At 36.8% G+C, this 17,910-nt stretch overlaps 1 protein-coding gene across 1 annotated transcript; it reads left to right on the forward strand.

The window, feature by feature from the left end:
- The first annotated feature begins 393 nt into the window (after positions 1-393).
- On the forward strand, positions 394-3,601 carry LOC107848591 (putative pentatricopeptide repeat-containing protein At3g25060, mitochondrial). Its single transcript, XM_016693377.2, has one exon. The coding sequence runs from the start codon at positions 621-623 to the stop codon at positions 2,655-2,657; it is 2,037 nt and encodes a 678-aa protein (XP_016548863.2). The 5' UTR covers positions 394-620; the 3' UTR covers positions 2,658-3,601.
- The last annotated feature ends 14,309 nt before the right edge of the window (positions 3,602-17,910 follow it).

The following is a 17,910-nucleotide window of genomic DNA, read 5'->3' on the forward strand; positions in this document are numbered from 1 at the left end:
AATAGTAGTATAATAAAATAGTCATAACAATAATTATTTTCTTAATGGTGTGTCATGTCAAAAGATTACAAGTAAAAATGAAAGAATTACCTCCTCCATTCCACAATAATTGAATTGTTAGAATATTGCACATATGTTAAGAAAAAATAAAGACATAAATTAGACATATCTTTTCATTTTTATCCTTTTGTAGGGTAGTTAATTAATAAATCAAGTCATTGAAACTCAACCTTTGGAATGTTAATTAATGAAGGGTAGTATTGAAAATTTTTTATAACATTTATCTTGAATAGTGAACAATTCGATTATTTTAAACAATAGAAAATAACTTCAATAATTTAATTATTATGAAATAAACGGAGTAATAAATATAAAAGTCTTGCTTATTTCTTAAACTGCATGCGCAATTAAATTAAAACCCATAAATTGAGACACTCGGAGTAATTTATCTTGTCTTAAAGCTACTAAACTGCAAATAATTTGACTCAAAGTCTTCTCCTTTTCTAATTTTCTCTTGATTAAAAATGCGCATTTATTTCCCTCCAACTCAAAGGCTATATTGGCAGTTATTGCAACGGCCACTACCAAAGAGGTGAACTTGAATTCCCCAGTGGGCATAAATGCGCTTAAAGAACTTGTCACTACAGGAACTCAAACCTCTCTTATTGGGATGTAAACATAGTGCATTGATTTCTCAAATCCACGCTGTTATGGTATCATCAGGACTATTTTCGCATGGAAATACCAGTGCCCAATTAATATCATCATATGGCAAAGTAGGTGATCTCGAATCTGCCCACAAATTGTTCGATAAAATTCCCCTAAGGAGAGTAGATTCTTGTAATGCAATGATCATTGCCTATTCAAAAAATGAGCTCCCTATTGAGGTTGTAAATGTTTATAATCAAATGGTTCTTGAAGGTGTCAAACCTGATAGCTCAACTTTTACTGTGGCACTTAAGGCGTGTTCGATATTGCAGGATTTGGAAAAGGGTGATGAGATTTGGGAAAAGGTGGTTGAGTGTGGGTATAAAAATGATGTCTTTGTTGGGTCCTCTGTTTTGAACCTGTATGCAAAATGCGGAAAGATGGATAAAGCAGCATCTGTATTTGAGAAGATGCAGAGGAGGGATATTGTCTGTTGGACTACGATGATAACGGGTTTCATACAGAGTGGAAAAGAGATAGAGGCTGTGGATATGTATCGGAGGATGCAAAAGGAAGGCATGGTCGGTGATGGTGTTGTTATGTTAGGTTTGATGCAGGCTTCTGCTAATATCGCAGACACAAAATTGGGTTCATCAGTTCATGGCCATATGATCCGGAGAGCCCTTCCTATGGATGTCAATATGCTGACTAGTCTTGTTAATATGTATGCCAAGAATGGAGAGTTGGAGACAGCTACTCATGTATTCCAAAAAATGCCCTGTAAGAATACTGTTACTTGGAGTGCTTTGATTTCTGGCTATGCTCAAAATGGCTTTGCTGTTAATGCTCTTCAGCTGTTAATACAGATGCAACTGTTAGGATTCTCTCCTGATGGAGCTTCACTTGTAAGTGCACTTCTAGCATGTTCTGACGTTGGCTCTTTAAGATTCGGTAGATCAATCCATGGTTATGTTGCCAGGAAAGTCGTTATGGACCAAGTTTTAATTACTGCATTGATTGATATGTACGCTAAATGTGGGCTTATTTATTGCGCCCGTGCCCTTTACGACCGCATCAGTTCTAAGGACTTGATATGTTGGAATACTATTATAGCATGCTATGGGATCCATGGGCATGGAAGAGAGGCGCTTACCCTTTTTCAGCGGATGAAGGACAAGATAGAACCAGATCATGCGACTTTTGCTGCTCTCCTTTCAGCTTTGAGTCACTCGGGATTAGTGGAGGAAGGCCGGCGTTGGTTTGACATCATGGTTAATGAATACAAAATTAAACCTTCTGAGAAGCATTATGCTTGTTCAGTTGATCTTTTGGCTCGAGCTGGTGAAGTTGAAGAAGCTAAAGATCTCATCATTTCTATGGAAACTAAACCTGGGCTTGCTGTTTGGGTTGCCCTTCTATCTGGTTGCCACAAGCATAAGAAATTTTCCATTGGAGAATTGGCAGCAAACAGGGTACTTGAATTAATTCCAGAGAACGCAGGTACTTACATATTAGTAGCAAATTTCTTTGCAGCAGCAAAAATGTGGGACAAAGCAGCTGCTGTGAGGAAGCTTATGAAAAAGGCAGGGATGACAAAAGTTCCTGGCTACAGTGCTGTAGAGGTAAAAGGGAGACTCCATGCTTTTCTTATGGATGATACAAGTCACCCTCAATATGAACAGATAATGGGACTTCTATGCAATCTGGAGAAAGAGATGAAAGCTATGGTCTATGTCCCAAAGACTGAGTTTGTTCTGCAGAATCTTGAAGAAGATGTCAAAGTGAAAATGTTGTGTAATCATAGTGAAAGACTTGCCATTGCTTTTGGGCTCTTAAACACCACACCAGGAACCAGATTGCTTATCACAAAGAACCTGAGGGTCTGTGGTGACTGCCATGAAGTAACAAAGTTTATCTCTGTAATAGTAAAAAGAGAGATTATTGTAAGGGATGTTAAACGATTTCATTACTTTAAGGATGGAACATGTTCCTGTGGTGACTACTGGTGACACGTCTTTCCATGTAAAGATCTATCATCCTGTGAGATACTGAATAAAAACGAAGGATATGAGGAAAATGTATTTGTTGCTACCTCGGCTTCAATAAGAGATCCTTCACCTAAAAGCTTACACTGGTATCTTTAGGATGTAGACTGCTACATCTGGTGGATGAGCAGAAGGATGCTTTTCCTGTTTCCCCGAGTCCTGGAATTTTTTGGGGCCACATTGAATATTAGGAGTCATCTGCACTTGTGTCTTAAAATTTCTCCTGGTGGTGCACTGACACTGGATGTTCAAGCACCATTATTGCTATATAGATGAATATACGTGTGCATCATACACTTCTCCTCTAGAGAGGCAACCCGATGAAAATTTGTATCAAGCTTCCAAGAAGGTGCTAAATAGTATTTTGAAGAATCAACTGCTCGTTTCTCCTGCAAGTTCCATCAAAGCGACAAAATTTAAATGCATGGGTCACTAACAAAGATACTCTTTAATGTAAAGTTTTTTTTCTCATGACTGCTAAATGTAAAGATTGATTTGTTCTTTGGAGTTGGCAGATTGATTCTCTTCTTGATTAAGAGCTGTACTGGAGTTTGAAATTTGACGTCCAGGCTCCAGCAGAAAGAGTGGACTTCCATTTTTATGTTTGGTAGCAATACGTGGAATGTGGTCAAGCACTTGCGACAAAATTCGATGGGCATACTCCAAAAGGTTTCCTACTTTTCTTCTTTCATACATAGTTTTGGCACAAAATTGGTCAGGCATTTTAGATTGTGTCCCAGGTGGTTATACTTCTACTGTCTCTGTACGAGATCACTTACGTTGTCAAAATTTATTTTCTTTATGGTGTGTTTGGTGAAGGAAAATGTATTCCAAGAAAATAAGTGGGTTTCTTAATTTCCTGTGTTCCGTACATACTTAAGCAAAAATATTATTCTAAAATTATTTGTGTATAATATCGGTAAATACATGAGAGGCGAAGGTTAAGATGAGGTGTGTTGGAGATGGGGAGGACAAAATTAATGTAGAATGCAACTTGTGGAACTTGTTTCCCAACTTCCATTAGGAAAGTCGTTTTTAAGTAACTTGTTTTCCAACAAGCATTAGTTTCCACCGTAACAAATAAACTCTTGATGGTTATACTATGAGAGGCGAAGGTTAAGATGAGGTGTTTGGAGATGGGCAGGACATAATCAATGTAGAATGCAACTTATGAAATTTATTTTTCAACTTTCATTAGGGAAGTCATTTTTAAGTAACTTGTTTTCCTAAAAAAAAAAAAATTACTTTCCACCGTAACAAATAAACTCTTCATGGTACAATTGATAAAACTTTTCATAAAGCAGTCGGAGACTCGGCCGATCATCTCTCGAAGCTATCGTTTGTCAGTAGCAGCCTACATGTTCACAACCAAAGAGTAAAAACTGGCCTCCAAGTTTCAATCAAACCATTTACTGGCTGACGTAATGCTTTTCTCTTCTTAGTTGCTTAGCTAATTGACATTGCATTTGTTTCAAGTCATTTATTTCTGATTGAACTTTCTTTTGAGCCAAGAACAAGACACATTAAGGGAGTCCGGAGCCCAAAGGGTCAATTTTGTAAAAAAAAATGCGAAAAGGACACTTACTTTTGAAAGAAATCCAAAGGAACAATGCCAAAAGGGACACCTACTTTTGAAAAAAAACAAAAGGGACAATACGCTTTTACGTGAGCGATTTATCCCTTTCTTTTACCAACCTGCTGTCTGCTAGACTTGGAAATCGTTGGTCTCACAGCTTTTTCCAAGACGCTAGTTCCGACACGATTTTGAAGTCGATGGGTGGCCAAGCGTTTTCCAATATTCGGGAAATTTTGAGTGACAGCATCACATGTTGAGGAAATTGATTATGTGTTTGTCAAAGATTCTTCCTTCTCTTTCTTCTTTCCCTTTTCCTCTTAGAAACACTTAAACCCAAAAGAAAGGGGAAAAAAAGACATTTAATAACTAAATCCAACTCAAATAAGTGAAACATTTCACTAGAGCTTAAACTTTTGACTCTATATATTTTTAAAAAGTTATGATGGGATTCTTCATGCTAAGTTAAACGAATGTCGATTATTCCATTGGGGTCTAGTACTCAATATTAATGGTGGGCATGATAATTTATATAGAAATTTTTAGTATTATAATTTTAGTATTATAGTTTTTGATATGATATATGGTATATATTTTAAATTTTTTAGGCATTCGATATGATATTTGATTTTTACAAAGAATACATCAAAATACCAGATATACCAAAATATATAATTACATAAACAATTTATTTATATTATTAAAATACTAATAAAATGCATCCTAATATTAGTATAAAACTAAAGATTTAGTCGTTGAAATTTTGACTAATCTATCTTGATTAAAATATTTTTTGAGTAATTGATTAACAAAGGGAATTCTTGTACTTATATATATGTGTGTGTTGGGTTCAAGTTGAATGTGCGAATGGTAAATGGAGGGAATTGGTGGAGGAAAAAATGAGATCACACTTAAAAAGGAAAGTGTACTAAAAAATAAGGACAATCTATTAATTCTCCCACATTGGTGGGAGAAAGAAACTTTCATGTGTTCTTATTAAGAAACACATCTCCACATGGATAGTGAGGCAAGAACAAAAAGGTGCCTCACTTCGTCGTCGCTCGGCTCGTCTTTGTCTTTGTCAATCAGTGAGATCAATTTTTTTAGACAAATTTTATTTGAAACTTGTAAGAAAAGTGATGGAATAATTTTCTACATATGTGTGTGTATTTCAGACGGCATGCAATCACATGCGCAATGCATCTCGAAAGGAACACGACCTTTAGAGAAAAAGACACACTGTTTGGGACCTACGGATGCAGGTCAGGCGCAAACCTGGCGCATACTGGCTTTGCCTGGCGTAGGTCAGCCGTAGAAGCCACTGGGATAGGCGAAATGTCACCTGCAATTGCAGGTCAGGCGCAGTTCCAGCACAGACTGTGCGCAGGTGACGTGACTATTCAGTAACAATGCAATTTTTCTAGAACCAATGCTTTCTTTTCGAAGGGACACCTAATGTCTATAAATACCTGACTTATTCCTCAAGTAGATACATAATTTTTTAGAGCTGAAAAGTACTTCTTGTCTTCTAAAAACTCATTGTGATCATCTCTAGTTGAGTGAGTTCAAAGAATCCGATAGTTTAAGGTACCACTATTGTCGGATTGTGAGCCATTTTATCTTGGAAGGAAAAATTTTGTAACCTCGGGTACTTAAGGGAAATTAATTCCTTAAGGACACTCCGTGAAATCGCAAATTCTGCTTCATTTTTGTTCTTTACAATATTGATTAACACTCTTCTATTAAAAGGTCATTTTGGTCTTGTGTTGACGGAGTTGAAACTTGTACTTGTTCTTGACAAGTTTGTTCTTGAACTTAGTTGAAGTTTATGCGATAACATACAGATTGTGTACCTAAAACAACAATCTTAAGAAATTAACCGTAATCTGTATTGTTTGGTTTCTGAAGGTTAGAGCTTTATTCCTTTTACTCTGTTTGAACTTAACAAGTGATTTGAAGAAATAAAAATTTCATCACAAGTTAAAGGTCATTCGGTTAACGATTGAAAGACATAGAAACTTCATCGTTAAACTAGAAATAAGTAGTGTTTACAAGTTGCTACAAATGACTACAAATGGTCATGTGAATGATACTGGGACAAGTATGGCAGCAACGAATGTTGCTACAACTAGTCGTATGAGTGCTCCGCAGGTAATGGCACTAGCGGAGAAACCCAAAAAATTCATGGGTATTGATTTTTAAAGGTGGAAACAAAAGATGTTCTTCTACCTTACAACCTTGTGTCTTCAAATATTTACATCTGAAGAAGCTCTAGAATTGCCCGAAGAAACTTCAGACCAGGAGCGATTTATTGTTATGGAGGGGTGGAAACATTCTGATTTCCTATGCTGGAATTACATTCTAAGTGGCCTCCTAGATGACCTATACAATATGTATAGTGGAATGAAGACATCAAAAGAGTTGTGGAGTACGGTGGAATGAAAATAAAAGACTGAGGATGCTGGAACCAAGAAGTTCTTTGTTGCAAGATTCCTTAAGTATAAAATGATTGACAGTAAGTCTATCGTATCTCAAGTACAGAACCTGCAAGTTATCATCTACAATCTCCTTGCAGAAGGTATGAGTTTGGTGAATACCTTATTTGAACATGTTAAAAATATTCTTAATATTCATATAAACTTTATTGTAGGTTTGGTTGTGAACGAGACGTTTCAAGTCATTGCAATAATAGAGAAGTTGTCACCTATGTGAAAGGACTTCAAGAACTACTTGAAACATAAACGAAAGAAGATGACAGTCGAAGATCTCATTGTAAGGAAGCGTATTGAAGAAGACAACACAAATGCAAAAAGGAGGTCGAAAGAAAATTATGTAATGAGTGGAGGAAACATTATAAAAGATGACCACAACAAATAAAAAAAGTGGAAGAAAGCTGGAAAAGAAAGCGATCAACCTAAGAAGAAATTCAAGAAGAAATGCTTTAATTATGCAATATTGACCACAAGTCAATAGATTATCGTGCCCCAAAGAAAGGCAAAAAGAAGGTCCAAGCAAATACGGCTGTATCCAAGAAGGAAATGGATAATCTGTGTGCCATGTCATTTAAATGTAACTTAGTGGAAAATCCTTAAAAATGGTGGATGGATTCCAGTGCCACCCGCCACGTTTGTGCAAATAAAGAGTTGTTTGTTGCATTTGCTCCGGATTAAGGCGAAGAGAAGATCTATATGGCAAACTCTGCAACTGCAAAAATTGAAGAAACAGGAAAAATCTGCCTGAAAATGACATCAGGCAAAGTGTTAACTCTTAAAAATATCTTGCATGTACGGAGTTAAGGAAGAACTTGATTTCTATATCACTTCTTGATAAAAATGGATTCAAATGTATATTTGTTTTTGGCAAGATTGTACTTAGCAAAAGAGAAATGTATATAAGAAAAGGCTACCCCAATGAGGGACTATACAAAATGAATGTAATGACAGTTGAAATCAATAAAGTTTTGTTTCTTCTTACTTGCTTGAGTTTAATGAATTGTGGCATGAGCGATTAGGACATATTAATTACAAAACTTTACAAAAACTGATTAACTTAGAAGTTTTGTCAAACTTTGAGTGTAATAAATCAAAATGTCAAACGTATGTGGAATCAAATTATGCCAAGCATCCATATAAGTCCGTTGAAAGGAATTTCAATCCCTTAGACTTAATCCACACTAATATTTTTTATGTGAAGTCAATACCACCTCGTGGTGGGAAAAAGTATTTTATAACTTTTATTGACAATTGCACGAGGTGTTGTTATGTCTATTTGTTAAATAGTAAGGATGAACCAATAGATACATTTAGGCAAGATAAAACAGCAGTTGAAAATCAGTTAGAGAAAAAGATCAAAATGATAAGAAGTGATAGGGGTGGAGAATATAAATCTCCATTTGTGTAAATATGTGTAGAGAATTGAATTTTCCATCAAACTACGACCCCGTATTCGCCTCAATCTAATGTAATTACGAAAAGAAAAATTAAACCCTAAAGGAAATGATGAATGACTTATTAATAAGTTCAGGTTTACCACAAAACTTATGGGGGAAAGTTATCCTTACAGCTAATCGAATACTCAATAGAGTGCCTCGTAGTAAGACACAATTAATTCCATATGAAAAATAGAAAAGAAGAAAACTCAACTTGAAATATTTCAATGTGTGGGGCTTTCTAGAGAAAGTCCAAGTTCCTATGCCTAAAAGGGTGAAAATAGGACCTAAGACAGTGGACTTCCTGTTCATAGGATATGCTAAAAGTAGTAAAGCATGTCAATTTTTTGTTCATAAATCCAAACATCCGAATATCAATGAAACTACGTTAATTGAATCAGATAATGTTGAGTTCTTTAACACATTTATCCGTATAAAACTAGATATGAACAGTCTAGTGGAGATTTTAAATGACCTCGAGATGAACCAAGTGGGGATGTACATAATGATGAGAATATAAGACATAGTACACGTCAATGAATGTCAACTTCATTTGGATTAGATTTTATAATATATTTTTTTTATAATGAGCCTCAAACATTTAAAGAAGTGATGTCGTCTTCAGACTCATGCTTTTGGAAAGAGGAAGTCAATAGTAAGATTGAATCGATATTAAGCAACTATAAGTGGGAGTTGGTTGATCTTCCTCCAGAAAATAAACCTTTATGTTCTAAATGGATCTTCAAAAGGAAAATGAAAGCGGATGGTACTACTAACAAATACAAGGCAAGACTTATAGTAAAAGTCTTTAAATAGAAGGAAGCCTTAAGTACTTTGATACATACTCTCCTATAACGAGGATAACGTTAATTCGGATGTTAATTTCCTCGACAGCGGTATATGATCTTGAAATTCATCAAATGGATCTGAAACTAACATCCCTAAATGGAGAATTGGAGAAAGAAATTTACATGGAATAGTCTGAGGGTTTTGTGGTTCCAGGTAAGGAAAAGAAGGTGTGTAAACTTGTTAGGTCACTTTATGGACTAAAACAAGCACCTAAACAGTGCCATGTAAAGTTTGACCAAACTATGTTGGCAAACAGGCTTAAGATAAATAAATGAGATAAATGTGTTTACATTAAAGACACTCCAAATCATAAGGTCATTGTTTGCTTGTATATGGATCACATATTGATAATCAATAGAGACATTTTTGACATAAATGATACAAAATAAATTCTTGAGAGCAAGTTTGATATGAAAGACCTAGGAGTTGCGGATATGATCTTAGGAATAAGAATTCATAAAACTCCACAAGGGTTGGCATTGTCACATTCTCATTACATTGAAAAGGTACTTGAAAAGTTTAAGTCTTTGGAATTCAGTATTGCTAAGACTCCATTGGACGTGAGCTATTCACTTCAAATGAATGAAGGTGAAAGTGACTCACAATTGGACTACTCAAGAGTAGTGGGATGTTTAATGAATATCATAAATTGTACATGGCCATACATAGCATGTGTTATTTGTAAGTTGAGTCGGTACATGAGTAATCCCAATAAAACTCATTGAACGGCAATGAAAAGATTTTTGGGGTATCTTAAATTCACTCAAGACTATGCTTTGTATTATAAAAAATATACAGCAGTAATTAAAGGATATAGTGATACAAATTGGATCACCGGATTGAATAAAGTAAAATCCATGAGTGGATATGTATTTACTTTAAGTGGAGGATGAGTCACTTGGAAATCATCCAAACAGACATGTATTGCTCACTCCATAATGGAATTTAAGTTTATCACATTAGGTAAAGTCGGTGAAGAAGCTGAATGGCTCCAGAATTTCTTGGAAAATATGCCTTATTGGCCCAAACCATTAGCACCAGTATGTATACACTATGATAGTTAAGCGATAATAAGTAGGGCAGGGAGCATGATGTACAATGGTAAATCTCATCATATAAGACGGAGATATAATACTGTTAGAGAACTTCTCTCTAGTGGAATTACCACTGTTGACTATGTGAAGTCATATATATATATATATATATATATAAGGCCTATCTAGAGAAGGATTTGAGATAATATCGAAGAGAATGGGTTTACAGCCTAGGACAAGTTAGCATGATGGTAACTCTACCTAGCATAATGAAAATCCTAAGAGCTAGGTTCAAGGAGATCAAACAAAGTTGTGACTAATGGTTCAACATTGTCAATATAACCTATCTATTCTCATGACGTATAAGGCTTATGATATAAAGCTTTTTAATGATTATCTAAATTTGGCAGATATGACCAAAAAGTTTAGTTTATAAGATTGAATGTTTAGAAATCACCTGTGTGAGGGTGACGTGAAAGCTGCTTCAAGAAGAACGATAGTAAAAGCCTATTTTTTACTCTCTCATGAAATCAGGATGTGTTCATTACTTAAACTAACCAAACTGTGAGAACCATAAACGGTAAAAGAATGGTTGCGTGACATATGTTATCTATGTGTACATTAAAGCTCGACGGTTTAAAGATATCAAATCTGCCAATTGACCGAGTGCATCCGATGCATGCTCACTACTAGAAGTTCAAAGTAAAACTCACTTATCCAGATGCAATCAGTATTTGCTTGATTGATCACATGCTTATCTGTAAATTCTTCATAAGATAGACACTCCACATTTATGTGAGGGATTGTTGGGTTCAACTTGAATATGTGAATGGTAAATGGAGGGAATTGGTAGAGGAAAAAATAGGATCGCACTTAAAAAGAAAAGTATACTAAAAAATAAGGAAAGTGTACTAATTCTCCCACATTGGTGGAAGAAATAAATTTTCATGTGTTCTTATTAAGAAACACATATCCACATGGATAGTGAAGCAAGAACAAATAGGTGCCTCACATTGTCATCGTTGTTGCTCACTCCGCTCGGCTTTGATTTTGGCTTTGGCTTTAGATTTGGATTTGTCAAACGATCGATAAGATTAATGTTTTAGACAAATTTTATTTGAAACTTGTAAAACAAGTGAATTTTTTATCCAAAAATCCAATGGAATGATTTTCTCCATATGCGTGTGCATTTCAGATGACATGCAAATGCATGATCAACACATATCGAAAGGAATGTGACCTTTAGAGAAAAAGATACACAGACAGATGATGTCCGTCTCACTCATAGGATGATGACCCTAAATAGAGTTCAGACCTCGGAGATTGATGCTACTCTGAGAGTCCCACCTACTCAGACCAGCCCACTTAGGGCACCCAGAGCTCTTCGAATGGGGATTAACCATACTCAGCCTTGCGAGAGAGAGGTATCTAATACAGAATTCAGATATTCTATTCACATGCTTACCCAGTTGGTAGCCACACAAACTCAACGATCAAAAGATATTAGGTCTCTATCTGTTACGTCTGAGGCTACAATTGTGGGCCAGTTCATGAGGATGAACCCGCCCAAGTTTACTAGTACCAAGGTAGAAGAGGACCACAGAAGTTTGTGGATGAGATGGAGAAGATCTGTAAGGTGATACATATAGATAAGGCAGAGGGGGTTGAGTTAGTTTCTTACCAACTTAAGGATGTACCAAACCAATGGTATAACGAGTGGGAAGATTCAAATAGTGAGCATGTTGATCCCACAGTTTGGGCCGAGTTTGTGGAAGCCTTCCTTAATCGATTCTTTGCTCTCGAGCTGAGGAAGGCCAAAGTCGAAGAGTTTATGAATCTAAAAAGGGTAAGATGAGTGTCTAGGAGTACGCACTGAGGTTTAACCAACTATCTAGTTATGCTTCAGAGATGACTAGTAACATGAGAGCTTAAATGAGGAAATTTGTATTCGGCCTTTCAGATGACTTAGTGCTTGAATTTCAGAGAGCAATGTTGAACTGGGACATGGATTTTGTTAGACTATCAATCCACATGTAAGCAAGTTGAGGAAAAGAAAAAGAAAATCACTAAATTTAGAGAGAAGGACAGACAGACAAAGAGAGCCAAAATAGCAGACCAGAGTTACAGCCAGCAGCAGAGTGGGAATTTGGGTAACAAATGGAAGAAGAAGAAGAATTGAGGTAATGCGCAGTCTGCAGCTAGTGCCCCGGTGACCAGACCCCCAGCCGGACAGCGCACTCAGGATTTTTAGTATAGGTAGGGGCCGAGAATATAGGGTTCATAGTATCAAGGAAGTGTAGCTCAGACCTCTCGGATATACCCACGCCGTGAGAGATGTGAGAGAAATCATCTAGGAAGATGTCAGTTTGGAGCTATGATATGTTATTCATGCGGTCAGCTAGGCCATATCTAAAGAGACTGTCTGGCAGCAAAGGGTAATATTGGTGGAGCTAAGTCACAGGCTAATTCTTCTTTACCACCACTGCCTCAGAAGGGTGCCACTTCAGCTACCGAAAGCGGCCGCAACCGGTTGTATGCCTTGACCAACTGCCAAGAGGCAGAGGCCTCACCAGATATAGTTACTAGTACGTTGCAAATCTTTTCCCGTGATGTTAATATGTTACTTAATCCCGGGTTTACCCTATCTTACATGAACCGTTATGTGGCTGTTGGTTTTGGGTTTGAGCCCGATGTGATTGCCGAACCTTTTTCTATTTCTACTCTAGTAGGAGATTTTTTTATGGCTAGGAGGATGTATAAAAATTATGTGGTGACTATTTATGGTCGGGATACTGTGGCAGACCTCGTAGACTTAGACATGGTTAATTTTGATGCTATCCTCGGGATGGATTAGCTTCATTCGTGCTATGCCACACTAAATTGCAGAACCCAAAAGGTTACTTTTTATTTCCTGAATGAACCAGGAATAGAATGGGAGGGACATTCCTTAGCACCTAGAGGGCACTTTACATCTTACTTCAGAGCCCGTAAACTCATTTCTAAGGGTTACTTGTATCATCTTATTCGGGTTAAAAATTCAAATACCGAAAGCATTTCTCTTCAGTTTGTCCCTGTGGTGAATGAGTTCCCAAAATTTTCCAGATGATCTCCTAGGAATACCACCTAATAGGTGATAGATTTTGGTATTGATTTGTTGCCAGATACCTATCCCATGTCTATTCCACCATATAGAATGGCTCCTACAGAGTTGAAAGAGTTGAAAGAGCAGCTAACAGATCTTTTAGATAAAGGTTTTATCCATCCTAGTGTTTATCCCTGGAGTGCACCTGTACTCTTCGTGTGAAAGAAAAATACTTTCCTGCGTATGTGTATAGATTACTGTTAGATGAATAAGGTCACTGTTAAAAATAAATATCCTCTTCTTAGAATTGATGATATTTTTGACCAACTTCAGGGTGCTAATTGTTTTTCAAAAATAGACCTTCATTTGGGATACCATCAGTTGAAGGTTGGAGAGTCAGATATTCCCAAAACAACTTTCCAAACCCGTATGGTCATTATGAATTCTTAGTCATGTCCTTTGGGTTGACTAACGCCCCTGCGGCTTTCATAGACCTTATAACTAAGGTGTTCCATCAGTTTCTAGATCTGTTTGTTATAGTTTTAATTGATGATATTCTGATTTATTCCAAGAGTGAGGAGGACCATGCCAATCACCTCTGAATCATCCTTCAGACTCTCAAAGATCATGAGTTGTATGCAAAAATTTCTAAGTGCGAATTCTGGCTTAATTCTATTGATTTCTTGTGGCATATCGTCTCTAGTGACGGGATTAATGTTGATCCCCAGAATATTGAGGCAGTGAGAAAATAGCCCAGACCCACGACTCCAAGTGATATTCAGAGCTTCTTGTGTTTGGAAAGGTATTATAGAAGATTTGTAGAGAGTTTTCTTCCATAGATGCACCACTTACTAAGTTGAAGGTAAAGTTCGTGTGGTCTGACTCCTGTGAGAATATTTTTGAGAAGTTAAAAAGTAAGTTGACAATTGATCTTGTTTTGACTTTTTCAGAAGGTACGAAAGGGTTTATTGTGTACTGTGATGCATCCCATGTGGGACTTGGGTGTGTACTTATATAGCATGGTAAAGTTGTGGATTATGCATCTAGGCAGTTAAAAGTACATGAGCGATATTACCCCACCCATGACTTGGAGTTAACAGCTATGGTGTTTGCGCTCAAAATTTGGTAGCATTATCTCTATGGGGGTATATGTTGATATATTTACTGACCATAAGAGTTTGCAGTATTTTTCTTCATAGAAAGAATTAAACCTCAGGAAACGACATTGGTTGAAACTTTTGAAGGATTATGACATGAGCCTGCACTACTATTCGAGCAAGGCAAATGTGGAAGCCAACGCCCTCAGTAGGTTATCTATGGTTAGTCTTTTGTATGTTGAAAAGAGAAGGAGGGAGATAGTTAAGGATATTCATTAACTTACAAATCTAGGAGTGCGACTCTTCGATTTCGGAGATGGGGGAGTGGTTGTTAATGAGGTAGCTAAATCTTTCCTTTGTGCGAAAGTTAAAGAGAAGTAGGTTAAAGATCCCATCTTGATGTAGATCAAGAAAGATGTGGGTCAACGAAGGTGATGTCTTTTGAAATTGGTAGTGATGGAGTTTTGAGATATCAAGGCAGACTATGTGTGCCAGATGTAGATGGGATACGAAAGAGGATCCTTGATGAAGCTCACACTTATAGGTATATTGTTCACCCAGGCTCTACTAAGATGTATCATGATCTGAAAGCTATTTACTGGTGGAATAATATAAAGCATGGTGTGGCTAATTTTGTTGTCAAGTGTCTGAATTGTCAACAAGTGAAAGTAGAGTATATGAGGCCAGGTGGTACTTCCTAAGAGATAGCCTTGCCTTTGTAGAAATGGGAGATGATCAATATGGACTTCATCACGAGACTTCCGAGGTCCCAAAGCTAGTACGATTCAATTTGGGTAATTGTTGATCGACTGACCAAGTCAGCCCACTTTCTGCCCATCAGAACTAACTATTCGGGAGATGACTATTCCAAGTTGTACGTTTAGGAGATAGTCCATTTTCATGGAGCACCTGTATCCATCACATTTGATCGAGGTACATAATTCTTTTCGTAGTTTTGGAGGTTTTTTCAGAGGGGTTTAGGTACCCAAGTGAACCTAGGTACTGCATTCCACCCTCAGACTGATAGGCAAGCTGAGCGCACCATTCAAACTCTTGAGGATATATTAAGGGCCTGTATAATTGACTTCAAGAGGAGTTGGGTGGATAACTTGCCATTGATAGAGTTCGCGTATAATAAAAGTTACCATGCTAGTATTAAGATGGCTCCTTGTGAGGCATTGTATGAAAGATATCTAATAGGGTGGTATGAAGTAGGTGAGACTCAGTTGTTTGGGCCTGATGTTGTTCATCAGGCAATGGAGGACATGAAAATTATTAAAGAATGACTTAAGACATCCCAGAGTCGATAGAAGTCCTACGCCAATGTTAGGAGAAGAGACTTAGAGTTTGAGGTTAGTAATTGGGTGTTTCTCAAAGTTTCTCCTATGAAAGGAGTCATGCATTTCAGGAAGAGAGGTAAGTTGAGTCCTCGCTATATAGGGCCATCCATATTTTGAGAAAGATAGGGGGAGTTACTTATAAGTTAGAGTTACCTGTAAGTTTGGGCTCTGTTCATTCGGTATTTCACATATACATGCTGAAGAAATGTATTCGAGACCATTCCCTAGTGTTGCCTGTAGAGGATATCAAGGTAACAGGCTCATTAGCATATGAAGAGGAACCTATTGCAATCTTAGATCGCTAAATTCAAAAGTTGAGGACAAAAGAAATAGTGTCAGTTAAGGTGTTGTGGAGAAATTAGAAAGTTGAGGAAGTAACTTGGGAATCAGAAAATGACATGAGAGATAGATACCCAGACTTGTTTGATCCGGTGGATGACAAAATGAAAAGTACAATCCTTGTCTTATTATTTTATGGCCTTAGTATACTTTAGATCGTGTTTGTCTATGTTTCGCGTCATCATTCAGATGAATGATCCCAAGGGGGATAATGTAACACCCCGCAAAAATTATCCATGCGTTAGCTCGTGATAATATGCTCTTAGAGTTAAATGACTAGAATTGTGTCAAAGAAACTTAGTCTCATTTTTGACTTCCAAAGTGAGTAAAGTTTAAACCATATATAATTTCCCTAATTTTGACTTTTTATCATGTGAGAAATTAAATGAGCTTTCTATCGATATAAGATTCACCCAAATTCGATACCCGGGCAAGAAGTTATGGCTAATTTAAGTTCTAGTCGTAAAACACCGTCATTTTGGTGCTTGGCGCATCGCAGAGGGGACCTATTTAAAAATTGTCAAATTCCAGTAGCATAGCGCGATTGTGGAGCGTCGTACTGAAGTTTCAGGTCCCAACCAGTGGGGACAAGGCGATGGCTCCGCGTTGCGGTGACCTTAAGAATCCTATTCGTTAATTTCCAGTGAGCCACCGCAATTGTGGTACGTCGCGGTGGTCCATAAAATTGGGCTCCCAGTTATATTTTTTATTCCATCTCATTAAGGGTATATTGGGTATTTTCCACCCTCTTATCAGCCTAAACACGGGATTTAATCCCAAAGACACCAGAATACATTCACAATCATCCAAATTACTCAAGAACACTCTCTAGGGCTTCAAACTAAAAACCCAAATAACTCAAGATTTAACCGTGGGTTTTCAAGATTGATTGAAGATTTGGAATCCCCAAATCGTAGGCTTCAAGAATCATCCATCAAATTTTCAAATTGAGGTACGTGGGGTTTATCCTAAAAATGCATGGGCTTGTTGAAAACACTCAATTATGATTTAAAGTTTATAAAGCATAAATTTATTAAAGGGGTTTGAAATCCATGATTTTTATTATGCTTTATACATGTTATTGATATTGTTGTTTTGGCCTTTAGGTCTCATTCCTTTAAATTTATTTACAAGTATATGTATATGTATGAAATTGAAATTTAAGATTTGTTTGAGAGCACAAATTATGAAGTCCATCTCTTGTGATAAATTCAAGTTTATGATCTTATTGTAAATGATTTGAAATGCATGATTTATGATTTTGAAACTAGTTTTCTCAATACCTTAGTGTACGAACATGATTTAGAGATGATGAGAGGGAGCTTATTGTTATAATTACACCCTTGTTTTAAATGAGAAAGAGTTGCATATGATTGAGAAATTTGACATGACCACATTGTATTATTGAAATGCTTAATAAAGAGAGTGCCTTGCATATGTTTACATGAGGTTTTAGAAAGAGTTTCTTTGAATTGATTTATAGATATGGTGGTCCCAAAATTATGTTTTAAAAACAAAGATTATTATATGCTATTAATGGCTCAGAGATGTGACTTTCAAGTCAATGGTATGACGATACCATAATCATGTATGCCATAACAGAGTATGTTTTCAGAGAATGCATGCTTTAAAGAGTTAAAAATAGGCTTAGAGAGGGTTAGGTGGTTACACGAAGAGGGCTTTAGTTCAAGCAACTCTTTAACCTAAAACCATGATTTGCTAATTCGGGTATATTATTTTACGCTGGCGACGGTCGTGTAGCGTAGAAGAGTCAGAGACTCCAACCCTTGCGGCATACTTGGGTTGGAGGGTTCCCCACTGAGTCAATGATAGATTCCATATAGCCCATGGAATTTTAGAGTTATAGGGTATACCACCTAGCAAAGAAGTAAAACGAAGAGTGTCACAGAGTTTAAATGATTTTACAAAGTCTTTCAAAAATGCCCATGAGATTTCTTACTATATGATATATTTA

This window comes from Capsicum annuum, chromosome 9 (genome assembly GCF_002878395.1).
Source record: "Capsicum annuum cultivar UCD-10X-F1 chromosome 9, UCD10Xv1.1, whole genome shotgun sequence".
Taxonomy (NCBI): domain Eukaryota; kingdom Viridiplantae; phylum Streptophyta; class Magnoliopsida; order Solanales; family Solanaceae; genus Capsicum; species Capsicum annuum.

Coding starts and splice junctions, on each gene's coding strand:
- LOC107848591 (XM_016693377.2), top strand. CDS start 621: ATGCGCTTAAAGAACTTGTCACTACAGGAACTCAAACCTCTCTTATTG.